Source organism: Triturus cristatus, chromosome 4_2 (genome assembly GCF_964204655.1).
Source record: "Triturus cristatus chromosome 4_2, aTriCri1.1, whole genome shotgun sequence".
Classification (NCBI taxonomy): Eukaryota; Metazoa; Chordata; class Amphibia; order Caudata; family Salamandridae; genus Triturus; species Triturus cristatus.
In genome coordinates this window covers 84,546,055-84,560,013 of record NC_140586.1, presented here as the reverse complement: position 1 = coordinate 84,560,013, position 13,959 = coordinate 84,546,055, and the positions used below count along the sequence as shown (strand labels likewise).

General features: G+C 45.1%; 1 protein-coding gene across 5 annotated transcripts in view; it reads left to right on the top strand.

Moving 5' to 3' along the window:
• SMARCA4 (SWI/SNF related BAF chromatin remodeling complex subunit ATPase 4) overlaps nt 1-13,959 on the top strand; it is a 533,682-nt gene that overhangs the window by 234,808 nt on the left and 284,915 nt on the right. For all 5 annotated transcript variants that reach the window (XM_085600653.1, XM_085600652.1, XM_085600651.1 and 2 more), the window contains exon 23: nt 9,916-9,962. In XM_085600653.1, coding sequence (XP_085456779.1) covers nt 9,916-9,962 — 47 coding nt within the window. The remainder of the gene's footprint in view (nt 1-9,915; nt 9,963-13,959) is intronic.

Sequence of the window (13,959 nt, the reverse complement as noted above, 5' to 3'; positions counted from 1 at the left end):
CGATAAGCCTGACCGCTCAACCGCACTACCACAAAAGAGAGTAAGGTATCATCTACTTTAGCCTCTACTATACCTCTGGACTCTATGCACACTATACCTTGCTTTGGTATACTATATAATTGAGCCAGCTTCCTACATCAATGTTGTGCAGTAAATGTCTTACACTCCTCTGTGTTAGGCCTAAAGCTGCTCGTCCACACTACCACTAATAGAGCATCTTGGATATACATTGAGCCCTGTACACTTTTGGGGGATCTCTGGGCTTTATGGACAGTATAATATAACCACCTAATGGCATACCATATACAGAGCCAGCTTCCTACAACAGGTTTGCTTCAAATGCATTCACTGTTGTCACTGGCCCTGTGACCCCCACATTGCTTACATTTGAATTCCCTATCTCCTCTTATCTTACCTAGCTTTGCTGGGGTCCAGTAGATTCTATGTAGGGTGAAGAAATGGTTTATCCTTAATGCAGCTGATTTAATCACAGAATAAAGCATGCTCATAGATAATTGCCATATTTCTTCCAACTCTGTACTTGGCAGGTATCCTTCCCAGACCCGATGAGGGGTTCTCATGCTTTCTTCTTTAGCCGCCACAAGGTGTCCCTACCATCACGATACCTCCTTCTTTCTTGCTTTATGATCCTGAAGATTTTTTCCCATGGGGCTCAGCTCGGTGGCAGCCCACCCCTGAGTTCCTTGTGAGTCCAACACTGGTGACCATTTGGTTTGCTTTCTTGTCAGAGTAATTTGCTTACTTATATGATAGCTTTCCTTTCTCTTTGTGTGTTTGTCCGTTTCCTAGAGCATAGCTTGTTTACCAGCCTTTTGATTGGATGACTTGTATGCTTGTGCTGCTTACAGTAAGGGAACTGCTTTTAGGTCTCGCTGAGTCAGCGCACATGCGCTGCTCGGAGAGATTTTAGTAGATGAGTTTTCAAGGTGCTGCTGGCTGGAGACAAGCTTGCGTTCACGCGAGCGTGCACACGCGAACTGCCAGTCTTCAGCAGCACTTTGAAAACTCTTCTACGTGAGCGCGCGCTGACTCAGCGAGACAAGCAGCTCGCCTCCGCCGGGTCTTCGGGTCTTCCTAGCAAGTAATGAAAGCTGTGTGTTCCTCATTGCAGGATGCGTTTGGAATGAAGACTGCAGAGGTTGGCTGGCTTTAACGTGCACGTGTCTAGAGCCGAGTCCATCTTTTCTGTTTGCAGAATGCATCGGGGACCCGTACTGCAGAGGATGTCTGGGTGTGCGCGCCAGTCAGCTGAGCTCTTTGTTTCCCACGTGCGATCTTCGGCATTGCATTGTCCTATGTGCCGCTGAAATCCTTTCTGGAAGGAAGGCATGCAAACCTGGCAGCAAAGAATGCTGAACGTGTTTTTTTGGGTTGCTTAAGCGATTGTAGAAGAACGCTACTGCTCTTTTCCATGTTACTGGCTTCGGCATTCTTTGCCATTTACCTCACAGTTTCACATGATCCTTTTACACGTACTGTCTTTGTTCTCTAATTTATTGGATTTCAACTTTTTGTTGTACTAGTGCAACTGGTAAATTCCAACAAGTCATGGTGGGAGTGTTTTTTCTTAGCTGAGCTGGTTATATATGGGCCAGTCAAGAGAAGTTGCCCAGTTTTCACACTGCCAACTATTTTTTTTATATTATAATTTGTAAAGCATGGAGAGTGTTGAGAAATTATCCAGTTTTTGCCTCTCATATTTGAAAGATCCATCTTGTTCAATTAAATAGTAATTTGCTCGTATAGAACTTCAAAATAAGCAGGATGTTTTCAGATGATGTATTTGGCCCTAAGCGTTCATTCAACAAGTGATATGTATGTATGTAGTGGATATATATAGTAATATGCAATTTTTTCCAGTTTTTCTTTTTACCATTGTTGAGTGTGGGAAGGTTCATTACATAGTGCCCATTAGCGTTTATGGGGGGTGTGTGTGTGTGTGTGTGTGTGTGTGTGTGTGTGTGTGTGTGTGTGTATGTGTATACATGTATGTATATATGTGTATGTTTATGTATATATGTGTATAATTATTTTTTTTACTGAAAAACAACAAAGGGTAAGGTAGTTAGTCAGTTGAAATGTTCAGTAATGACGTAATGTTTTGAACTAAAAAACACAAATTCACCAGTTATAGTTATCTCAAGTCCTATAGTTACTATAACTCACACCTCTGCCATGCACAATTTTCTCATCAATATTTCATGGCCAGCGTTGCAGTGATATCAATGATGTCATAGAAGATGTCATGAGTAATGAAATATGTGGGGTAATTAGCTGTGCATGGCGAGGGCAGAAGTTATAGTTACTTGAGATAACTATAACTTGTGAATTTCTGATATTTTTTGTTTAAAATGTGACGTTGTTACTGAACATTTCACCTAACTATAACCTTACTTTAACATTGGTTTTTCTCCAGGTAATTTCTATGGTTTTTCTGTATATAAAGTAATATTTCGTTACCATATGTAAAGCTGACCCCTGCCACTCATGACCTTCGGCTGTATGTGGGGGAGGGTGAGTTGGCTGCAGGGAACCAACCTCACGATTCGAGGTTGATCGCAGGCATCCAACCACACACTGTGAGAAAGTGCCATCTTTCTTGCATGGTATGCCCCCACATTTTGCTAAATTGCTGAATGTACTTCGATTGAGTGTACCCTGGGTTCCTGCCAATCAGGTGCCCAGGGCCTATGTTCCTTCCTTAAACCACACAAACTCCAAATTGGCAAACCCTAGCCACATGTCAGCCCCTAGTAAATGGTACCCTAGGTACCCAGGGCCTTGTGACCAGGGAAGGCCTCTAAGGGCTGCAGCACTCATTGTGCCACCCTCAGAGGCCCTGTACCCTTACACACACACTGCCCTTGCAGGCTGAGTGTCTGGGTGCAGGACAAAACAAAGAGTCGACATGGCACACATCACTGTGTGCCATGCCCATCACCTACACTGCCAAGGCATATGTCAGCCACCCCTCTAGCTGGGTGCATTACGCCTATGGTGTGGGCACAGGAGCAGGAGCCCTGTGCCCCTACAGTACCCGGGTCCATTCCTGGGCACTGTAAGTGCAGTGCTGTCATTTAAGAATACATGGTGCTGAGAGCTTGTCAAACACGAGCTCCACAGCACCATATTGGCAACACTGAAGCCTGGGAAGTTTGGTATCAAACTTCTCAGCACATTGAACCCACACTGATGCCAGTGTAGGATTTAATGTACTAAGCACCCCAGAGGGCATCTTAGAAGATGCCCCCTTACAGCTAACTTACAATCCACGTCTGCTCTGAGGCTGCTCAGGCTGCCACACAGCAGACACGTTGCTGGACCCCTGGGTGGGAGAGCCCCTGCTCTCCCGGGCCTGCAACAATGCACATCCTGGGTGAGGTGAGAAATCTCCTCCCCCAGGATGAGCAAAGGGAAGCTTCAAAGGCATGCCGCCATTTGGAGTTTCCCCAGGCCACTGCAACCCCCCACTCTGGCGGGAAGCTTGGCCGGAAACCCCATACAAGGACAGGGGATGTGCCAGCCTGCCCACCCCACCCCTCAGGTGGGGGAGGCGAGGTGAAGCACATCTCCGGGCTCTCGCCATCTTGAAGATGGGAGGCCCTACCCTATCAGGATTAGGCTACTGCCCCCCTCCCACAGGAGAGAGGCAGGATAGGGGGTGTACCCACCCCAGGACAAAGACCCATTGGTCCCTGGCCTTCACCTACCTGTAACGCCCCTAAATCTAGTATTTAGGGGCCCCCCTGAACCTTCCTTCCCTAGATTCCAGATAGAAAACGACAAGAAGAGCAAGAAGAACAAAGACCTGCCCTGCAGCTGCTAAAAAGAGAAGAAGACACCAACTGCTTTGGCCCCAGCCCTACCGGCCTGTCGACTCTCGAACCTGCACCAGCGCGGCATCCCTCGTGGCCAGCAACCTCACCAACCCCGGAGGACCTGGCTACCTTTTAGCTCTAAGCCCCTGGGACTCCCACGAGTAGAGGCTCTACTCAAGAAACCTATTTGCTATCCCTGGCACCAGCCCGGGACCGCGGACCCAACACGCTCTGCACCAGCCAAGCCTGGCCAGTGCCGGAGTGGACAAAGACCCAGAGGACGACCCCACGGCGACTGTGACCCAGAGTCCGGCACCCAAGGACCCCCCTCGACATCCCGGAAGAAGCCTGCAGCCTCAGAACTAAGTGCCACCCCAGCCGCGATCAACCAGAGGGTAAGATTCCCGACGTCAAAAGGCACCCCTGCACCCGGCGCCCTGCGACCCCCTGTGCCCAATCCCGGGGTACCCACCTAACCTACAACTACCCAACTTACCTCTCGAAGTGGTGGTGGCACCTGAAACATCCTCGTCCCCGAGCCTGCAGCCTCTTTCCAAACCGGAACATTCCCATTGATTTCCGTTGAGCGCCCTAAGGCTCAAAAGCACCCTGCACCCAGCCGCCCGAGTGGCCCTGGCAGTGCCCTCTCTACACTAACCTACTTCCCCACTTGCCCTGAGTAAGTGACCAGGAGCCCAGCTCCCACAGCCGCGTGGCTTGCCAGACAGCAGCCACCAACCAAGGCCCCCCTATCCCTCATAGGATAACATTGGGCACAACTCTCTCTGCACCCGGCCGTCCTGAAACCGCTGAGGGTGAACCAACTGTACCTACCTGACACTGGGGGACCCCTGAGTCCATGCCCGGAATTTCAACACTACCAGTCGAGTACTTACCCTTAAACCGCTAACTTCATTTTCCTCATAGGGTAACATTGACTGGCTTTTTCTTCAAAAATCTTCTAAGTGTGAACTTTTCAAAACTGCAAAAATTCACCAAAAATCAGCCAAGTGACAAAAACGAATTTACTCACCTGCTCCTAGGTGAGCTCCCAGTGCTGGATCTTGGTGCCCAGCCCTGACTCTGAAAAGTGTTCACAACTATACTTACCTCTAACTCATTTTTTTCCCATAGGAAACCATTGTCTGCTTTTCTGTGAAATTTCTTCTAAGTGTCTACTTTTGCAAATTTGAAATATTCTTTTAAAATCGTACCATTTCTGCAAACGAAATTACTTACCTGCTTTTGATAAGGACCCCAGTCCTGGGTCTAGGCACCCAGTCCTGGATTACTAAAGTAACGATAAAGTACTCTACCTGCAATTTGAATTTCTTGCCATAGAGATCCATTGGATGTTTTCTGTGAAATATTTTCTAAGTGCTAACTTTTGAAATAGCTAAATATTATTTAAAAATCATTACAGTTATTAAGTCGACTTTCATCACTTGATTCTGAATACTGACCCCAGGCTGGTTCTAGGAGCCAGACCTGGAATTCCAAAAGTAATCTGAAAAGTAATTTATTACAAATAACCTGAATTTACCATTGAGCTCAATGCATTGTTATGTTTAGGAAATAGGATTGTTTATTGCAACCAACTGTGACTGTTTACACAAATTTATTGCTTAAAACAAAAGTATTTATATTCAACCTCTCATTCTGAGAAAGTATATTTTTACCCCCTTTGTGGTTCTAAAAATAAAACAAGCATATATTTTATATATACAAAACATTGGCCTAGAGTTCAGTTATTGAGTGTGTGAAACCATTTGCTGACTGAGTGTGTACAATAAATGCTTTACACTGTCCTCTGGTACTGCCTTACTGCTCGACCAAGCTACCACTTTTGAGAGTAAGGTCATACCTAACTTTGACCTCTATCAGCCTCTGGGGGACTGTGGACTCTGTACACCCTGTACCTATTAGGGAACAGTATATACAGAGCCACTTTCTCACACACACTGCGCATGGCCTTTTGTTGAACACAGCGTGAGCTTGCTTGCAGCCATGCCATGCATTTAACTCCCCGCATGCAGCCACCCCAAGGCAGCCAACGCTATGCCGCACATGGCCTTTGGTTGTGCTTGAGGTTGGCCGCAGGGCCTGGCTTCTGCAGAAGGCACCTGCACAATCTTTGCAGTTTGATGTAAGTGTAGCCTTTGGCCTCCAAGGTGTGCAGATGTATCTGCAAAAAGCACGTTTACTCGCCCAGCTCTTATACTATCTTCAGGAGCTTCTATGGTGATCCAGTGATCTGACAGATGCCAGACATTTCACCAAACACTCCCAAAAAAGAATGACTACTTTCTTTGCACTAAAGATAACAAGCATTTACAATGCAATGGTCTCGGCATTGGTAAAGTTAGAGCTATTGGCATTGCTCATGACATTATTTTTGTTTATGTTTTTGTTTTTAAAACATTTAAAGAAACGGCATTGTTATTTACAATGTTAATAGCTTAATCACTCTCAAATGCCGAGACCGTTGCATTGTAAATGCTTGTTTGTGAACTATTGGTTTGCCAAGAAAAGCCCAGGGCACGGAAAGGTTCCCTCTAAACGCTCATTATTATGCTGAAGCCGCCTTCCCTTTATTATGTTAGGTTGGTCTTCGGTTCACCCCACTGACAGACAAGCATCTGGAATCACTGCGTTGGGGGAGGGGCGGATGAGCCCGACGTGTGAGCCTAAGTCGGGTCTGGTGTTTGACATATGCCCCCTCGTCTGAAAGACCCTCGAACCTTTCCTAATAATTATAAAAACGATATAAGTGATGCATAATAACTTTAAAAGAACGCTTAAAATCAAAGTTTTCAGCCCGACCTGCAACATTGTTTGGAAATAAAAAGGCTTAAGCGCCGACGGCAGTAGTGTAATGTAGACAGATGACAGCAGAAATGCTCAGGCTCTGTGGATGTCTGGATCCATGCCTGCCACATCTTTCAATGCCACAGAGGAGCAGACACGCCCTGCCGCACAGAGACATCAGACATTAATGAGAACATCATTACTGGTGGAAGGCGGGCCAGCTTCACAAAGTACCCCTGAAGCGCCTGGTTAACGCATCTGCAAAGCCCTTGGCAGCGCGTGGCTAGGATTACACCTCTACCAAGAGATAATCCCAGGGATCGGTGCGGGACAAGCAAAACTGTAGAAAACGATTCCTCTGCAAATCTAGATTGCGTGTTAAAGATTTGTGCAAATTTTTTTTCATATCAATTGCAATTTCTAAAACATTGTTCCTTTTTTTTAATATAAACTAAGTTGCTAAAAAAAAAGTAATTTCATGCATTTGCACGTATTAAAATATATTTGCTTAGAAAAATAGGATTTTGGTCTGAAAGGTTTTATTTTCTTGTGTAGGCTTTGCAACCCCACGCGTTTGTGCTTGCGCACAGTCCTGTATCTGTGCCTTCATGGATACCCCGCAGCCTGGAGAGGGTCCCCATAGTCCAGCCAGCTGAGCTCCCAGAGCCGGTCGCCGCGGTGGGAAACCATGAATACACCAGGCGTGTCTGTGGTTCAGAGGCACCGGCGCCGCCTGCCACTGCCCCCTTCCAGCCCTCAGCGGCGATCAGCCGTGCATCCCGAACCCAATGCCCTGACGAACGCAGGCGACTTCACTGACTTATGGAAGAGTAGGTCACACACTGCTCGTCACACCAGCAAGTTGCCCCAAAGGACTGTGGGAAATGTAGTGGCGACGGCGGGTACGCCTATGCCACGGAATGTAAATAGAACAGTATGTGTTGCGTTAGCCATCCCTGGACACGTGTTTCGAGGTAGTTGCCTCTCGTCAGCAGGGAGCAGGTCAATGTTAAGGGGTGCCGTGTGGACTGACTTCACTGACTTAATTTAGAGCGCCTAGGAGCCTCCGTTAGAGCGCGGTATTAAACCATGAGGTTTTTTAAAAAGCAAAATAGCTATTAAACGGTGGTATTTCAAACAAGCATGTTGGTGGAAACGTTTAGTGCAAGATGAAATGTCACTTTCATAATTTTGGAGTGAGAAGTTTCAGTGCTTTGAGTCACCCTTTTGGTGAAACAAGCGCTATAAAATACATTACGGTGTACTCCCTGTGTCGATTCAGAGTAATATCAGGGGCTGCAGGAAGCGGGATGGTTTGAAAATACAGCAGCTGTAAGAAAGGTACACAAAGACCCAAACGGCTGTTTCTGGGAGCCAGAAATGAAGGTAACAGACTGCGGTGCCCTGAGCCTTGCTGCCTTTCTCCGAGGCGAAGCAGAAATGCCTCGGAGAAAGGCAGCGGCGATTTCGGATTCGGGGGCGTGTTCTCCTCTTGCCATTGGCTGGAGGAGATAATTAGATTTGTTGAAAAAAACACGCCCCCGAATCCGAAAAGGACGGGGCCTGATCGGAGTGACGGACATCTTCTCCAATGGCTGGCCAGCATTCAAGAGGCCAGCCAATGGAGAACAGGGGAGAAGAGGGGCGGGTTCAAGCCCCTCTTCTCCAAGTCATTAAATCTCGGATCGAGACTGCGCAAGCGCAGCCTTCGAGCCGAGACCTAAAAATTGGTCCGTTCTCTGCTTCCATCGCACGCAGGATCCACTCTCCACACTGCTCTTTATACCACATTCCTGGCGCCTTCTTCCAATATTATTACTTGGTGCCATGTTACCTGGAGCACCCTCTGGCAGTCCTTTTAGGTAGCCGGTGACCCTGGCTTTTGAGACTCGTATTTCAATGCTTCTCATTATAAGTGAGTGACTGTCATAGAAGTGGCAGGAACTCCTACAGACGCGGGGCCCGTTACAACTGCAGAGTTCCTGTTTTTTCATCGCCGACAAGAGGCCTCACGTCGTGTGTGGCACCTTGAATGAAGGCTTTTCTTTCTTAGCAACAGCAGTTTGCACGCTACGATTTATGAACATATATCAGAAATGTCAAAAGTGAAACTGCAATCCTGAAATGCAGCTCATCACTGGTTTAACAAGCATTTGCAATGCAATAGGTCTCACATTTACGCGAGTTTAAGCTTTTGCCATTATAAATGACAGTCTTTTATTTGTTTTAAAAACCAATACCAAAATAAAAGGCATAGCCATTTACAATGCCAATAGCTCAAACTTGCGTAACTGCGAGACCTATTGCATTGCAAATGCTTGTTACTTTTTCAAATGGCATTCATGGGAGCACATGTTTTCCTGTTCTTTCTTTAGTGTGCTGTTTCTCTTGTCAAACCTCGCCCCTATGCTGTCCATTTTGCTGTCACCTGCATTCACCTCATCTCCTGCTTCCTCGACCCCCTCCCTGCCTCTTATTTTACTTTTCAAGCCCTAAATCACACTCCCCTGCCACTTGTCAGTAGTGACTTGAAATCCAACACCCCCAACCCTACCCTCTGTGTTCTGTCCTTCTTACTCGTTTCTGCTCTACCTATTGCAGTTTTTTCTGTCTTTTAAAAATGTAATTCTCATTGACTGACATTTTGCTACTGGACTGCTCCTTTCACTTCGATGCTCTCTCAGGCATTTATATATATTTTTTTAATGAAAAGCTTCAAATTTTGTGTCCACCATCTTGGAATGGTAAAATAAATATGAAAAAAACCCACAAACAACCAGCCGCATTAGGAAAGCTTTGATAACACACGCACATATACACAACATCTTTTTGTTTTTGCCAATGCTGTTCCGCATTTGCTACTTATGCCAGTGTAGAAAATATTATTTTTTTAAGTTTTAATAATTTTAGGAATGATAACACACCCTTGCATTCACAGTAGTGATGTGAAAATAAGTAGTCAACAACATAATGTGGGATAGTATTTTTTAAAAAAAAAGCATTGGCAAAGCCAAATGGGCAGGTAGTGCAATTTAAAGGTGAGACCTACTAGACTAGCCATATTTGAATTGCCTGAGCTGTGCTATATTTTCTGAAGACCAATAAATTCTTCATATCAACTTATGCTTAATAAAGGCTTTATATAAATCCAGCTTTGGCCACATACTTTCAGCTTTGTTTTTATTGAGACTTAAGTTGAACATTTCTTGCTCTGCAACACTGAGTCCTAATCCATTATGGATACTTTTAACCATTTTGTCTGTTCTAGGAATCATTCTCCGAGCACCTGGGCTTTACTGGGGGGATCGTTCAGGGGTAAGTGTTTTTTGGCATAACAGGTTTGTCTGTGAAAGTTAAACCATACCTTGATTATTTTAGAAACAGGCATCTGTATGGTTTCACAGTAGTAGCTACATAGCGCAGTAAAAATGTGCTGCCTTTTCTGCTGTGTGTGAGTGTAGAGCAGAGATATCCAGGAAGGCAAAATTCATCCCAGAATTTCACTATACCAAATGTAGAAACTATGCATCTAAATTGAACCCATTTACATAGTTTGTGTTTCTCATAAAAATTTGCCTTGCCAGACCTGGATATTTATGCTTTTGTATGCTGAGCATATGTGCCAAGTGTGTATCTGTAAAACAAGGACTCACAATCAAGTATTTTTGTGTACCACTCTCTAGGTTATCGTCCGGTTTCACACCGTCCTTGCAATACTTTTGAAATGGTTTGAAATACTAACTGGTTAAAATGTGTTTGTAATTTTCATTTTGACTTCTACATAAGTCTGTGTAGGGTTTTTGTTGCAGTAGTCCACCCACCTTTTTTCCTGGTAGTTGGTGTAACTTTGACTGAAGTGCACTTGGTCCCAGCTAACAAGGTCCCCCAGTGCCATTGTTCTTTCCTCAAAATAATACAACCTGTCAATTGATCCCCAAGTGACCAGGCGTTTAGTACCTCTGCAAGTTCCTAGTAAGTGGTGCCTCTGGTATCTAGGGCAAAGGTACGAAACAGGGTCCCTAAGAGCTGCAGCATATCTTGTGCCACTCGAAGGGACCCAGTACCAAACTCATGCAGACTGCCACTGCAGGCTGCGTGACAAGGTGCTCTAAAAAAGTGAAAACATGACACACACTTGTGTGCCATGTCCCCTAACACTGCATGTAAAATGTGTAAGTCACCCCTACTGCAGGCCTTACAGCCATAAGGCAGGGTGCATTAAATTACATGTGAGGCCATATCTGCTTGATCAGATATGCCCCTTTACTGGCCTGTTCAATTACTAACAGTACAAGTGAACAGAGAAGCCATCTTAAAGTATGTAATGGGCACTGGTCAAAATGAGTTTCCCAGCTACATAATGGCTTCACTGTGACCGGTGGTGTTTGGTATCTAACACCTCATATTAATGAGCCCACACTGAGTCCAGTGATGGATTTATTAATACATGCATCCAGAGGGTAATCTAGAGGTATCCCCTGAATCCTACTAGCCTTCTAGTGTACTGACTGACTGGTCCAGTCCAGCCTGCCACCACAGATGAGTTTCTGACCCCCTAGGAGGTGAGAACCTTGCTCTCAGAGGACAGAACCAACGCCTGCTCTGGAGAGAGATGTTATCACCTCCTCCTCCTCCTCTTGGAAGGCTGGTATATCAGCATATCAAGGCAGGAGGCTTCAGAGGCCTCTTCCGCCTTTGACATGCGACCCAAGGCTGTAGGAAGCTGACTGTATATACTATACCAAAGTGGGGCATAGGGTGCACAGAGTACAGTGGACCCCCAAAGGTAGGCAGAGGTAAAGTTAGATAGCACCTTACTCTCTATTTGTGATACTGTGGTCGAGCAGTAAGGCTTTATCAGAGGACAGTGTTAAGCATTTGTTGTACATACTGTCAGCAAATGAATTCACACACTTAAAGGCTGAAGTTCAGACAAATTGTTTTTTTATAAAAATATTATTTTAGTTATTTTATTTCCTAGAACCAAGCAAGCTTGGCACAGGTAAGTGATAAGTACTTTGCAGTAAATATACAGTTTGTAACACAGTTTGGATTGCAATTGTAAATGCACTTTGTTTTGACTTACAGTATTGTTTCTGAGAAATGCAATGCTTTGTAGATACAGTACATATACTTTGTATAGGATTTTCAGTAAGATTACGGGTAAGTTACTATTGAGATTACTTTTCTTACACAGTGCAGTATACCTGGATACTACACTGGGACATTTCCTGTAAACAGGTAAGTAAAATCGTTTTTGTTAGTTAGTACATTTTTAAAGAATTACTTAAGGTTTTCAAACTCCACAATTCAACACTTTTCCAAGAAAGACAGTCAATGTTATCCTACGGAGGAAAATAGTGTTATCGGTTTTAGGGTGAGTATTCGGTAGTGGGAGTTGAGGTTCTAGGGGTAGACTCAGGGGTCCCCCAATGTCAGAGATGCACTCTTGTAACACCCTCAGCGGCACTAGGTTGGCCGGTTGCAGAGTGCTGAGGCCCAGTGTTATCGAATGGGGGATAGGGGGCCTCTGATTGGTGGCTGCTGGCGAGCAGGCCACTTGGTTGTGGGAGCAAAGCTCCTAGACTTTAGCCCAGGACAAATAGGGAAACAAAGTAGCACCAAAGGTGCACCCTCAGTGGCACTAGGGCGGCCGGGTGCAGAGTGCTGTTTCGACGTCTGGCGCCCGTTGTTTGCAATGGGAAACCTCCGGTTTGCAAAGGCACTGCAGGCAAGGGAAAGAAGGTCGTCTGGGTGCGACCACCAATTCGAGAGGTATTTTGGGATGTTGGGGGTTGGTTAGTGTAAGACTGTGGCTCTGTATATACTGTTCCCAAATAGGTACAGTGTCCACAGTCCCCAGAGGTTTGGCAGAGGCTAAAGTTAGATATAACCTTACTCTCTAAAGTGGTAGCTTGGTCGAGCAGTAAGGCAGTATCAGAGGACAGTGTAAAGCATTTGTTGTACACACTCAGTCAGCAAATGGTCTCACACACTCAATAACTGAACTCTAGGCCAATGGTTTATATATAAAATATATATGCTTGTTTTATTTTAGAACCAGTAATTGGAATTAAAATATACTTTCTCAGAATGAGATGCTTTATATAAATACTTTTGCAATATGCAATTGACGTTTGTAAACAGTTACAAGTGGTTGCAATAGGCAACACTATTTTAAACACAATAATGCATTGAGTTCAATGGAAGTTTCAAGTTATTTGCAACAGATTACTTTTAGGATTACTTTTGGAATTCCAGGACTGGATCCTAGATTCAGTCCTGGGTCAGTACTTGGAATCAAGTGATAAAAGTCGACTTAATTACTGTGATGATTTTTAGACAATATTTTGCTATTTTAAGAGTTGACACTTAGAAAATATTTCATAGAAAACAGTCAATGATTCCCTATGGCAGAAAACTCAAGTTGCAGGTATAGTATGTTCTCGTTACTTTTGTAATCCAGTACTGTGTGCCTAGACTCAGTACTGGGACCTTTATCCAAAACAGGTAAGTAATTACGTTTTCAGATATTATACGATTTTTAAAGAATATTTAAAGATTGCAGAAATTGACACTGAGAAGAAATTTCACAGAAAACAGTCAATGATTTCCTATGGAAGAAAATTGTGTTACTGGTAAGTACAGATGTAAGTAGTTTTCAGAGTCAGTGCTGGGCACCAAGATCCAGCACTGGGAGCTCACCTAAGAGCAGGTGAGTATTTTCGTTTTCGTTACTCGGCTGATTTTTGGTGAATATTTTAAGTTTTGAAAAGTCCACACTTAGAAGAAATTTCAGAAAAAGCAAGTCAATGTTACCCTATGGAGAAAATTGAGTTATCGGTTTAAAGGTAAGTACTCGACTGGCAGAGTTGAGGTTCTGGGCATAGACTCAGGGGTTTCCCAGGGTCAGGTAGGTACAGTTAGTTCACCCCCAGCGGCACAAAGGCGACCGGGTGCAGAGAGAGTTAGGCCCAATGTTATCTTATGAGAGGTTGGTTGGTGGCTGCTGACTGGCAGGCCACGCGTCTGTGGGAGCTGGGCTCCTGGTCACTTACTCAGGGCAAGTGGGGAAGTAGATAGGTGTAGAGGTTGCACTGCCAGGGCCACTTGGGCGGCTGGGTGCAGGGTGCTTTTGAGCCTTCGAGTGCTCAATTGATTTCAATGGGAAATATCCGGTTTAGAAAAATACTGCAAGCTCGGGGACGAGGATTCTTCAGGTGCCACCACCACTTCGAGAGGTAAGTTGGGTAGTTGGAGGATAGGTAGAAACCCCGGGATTGGGCACAGCGGGGCGCCGGGTGCAGGGGTG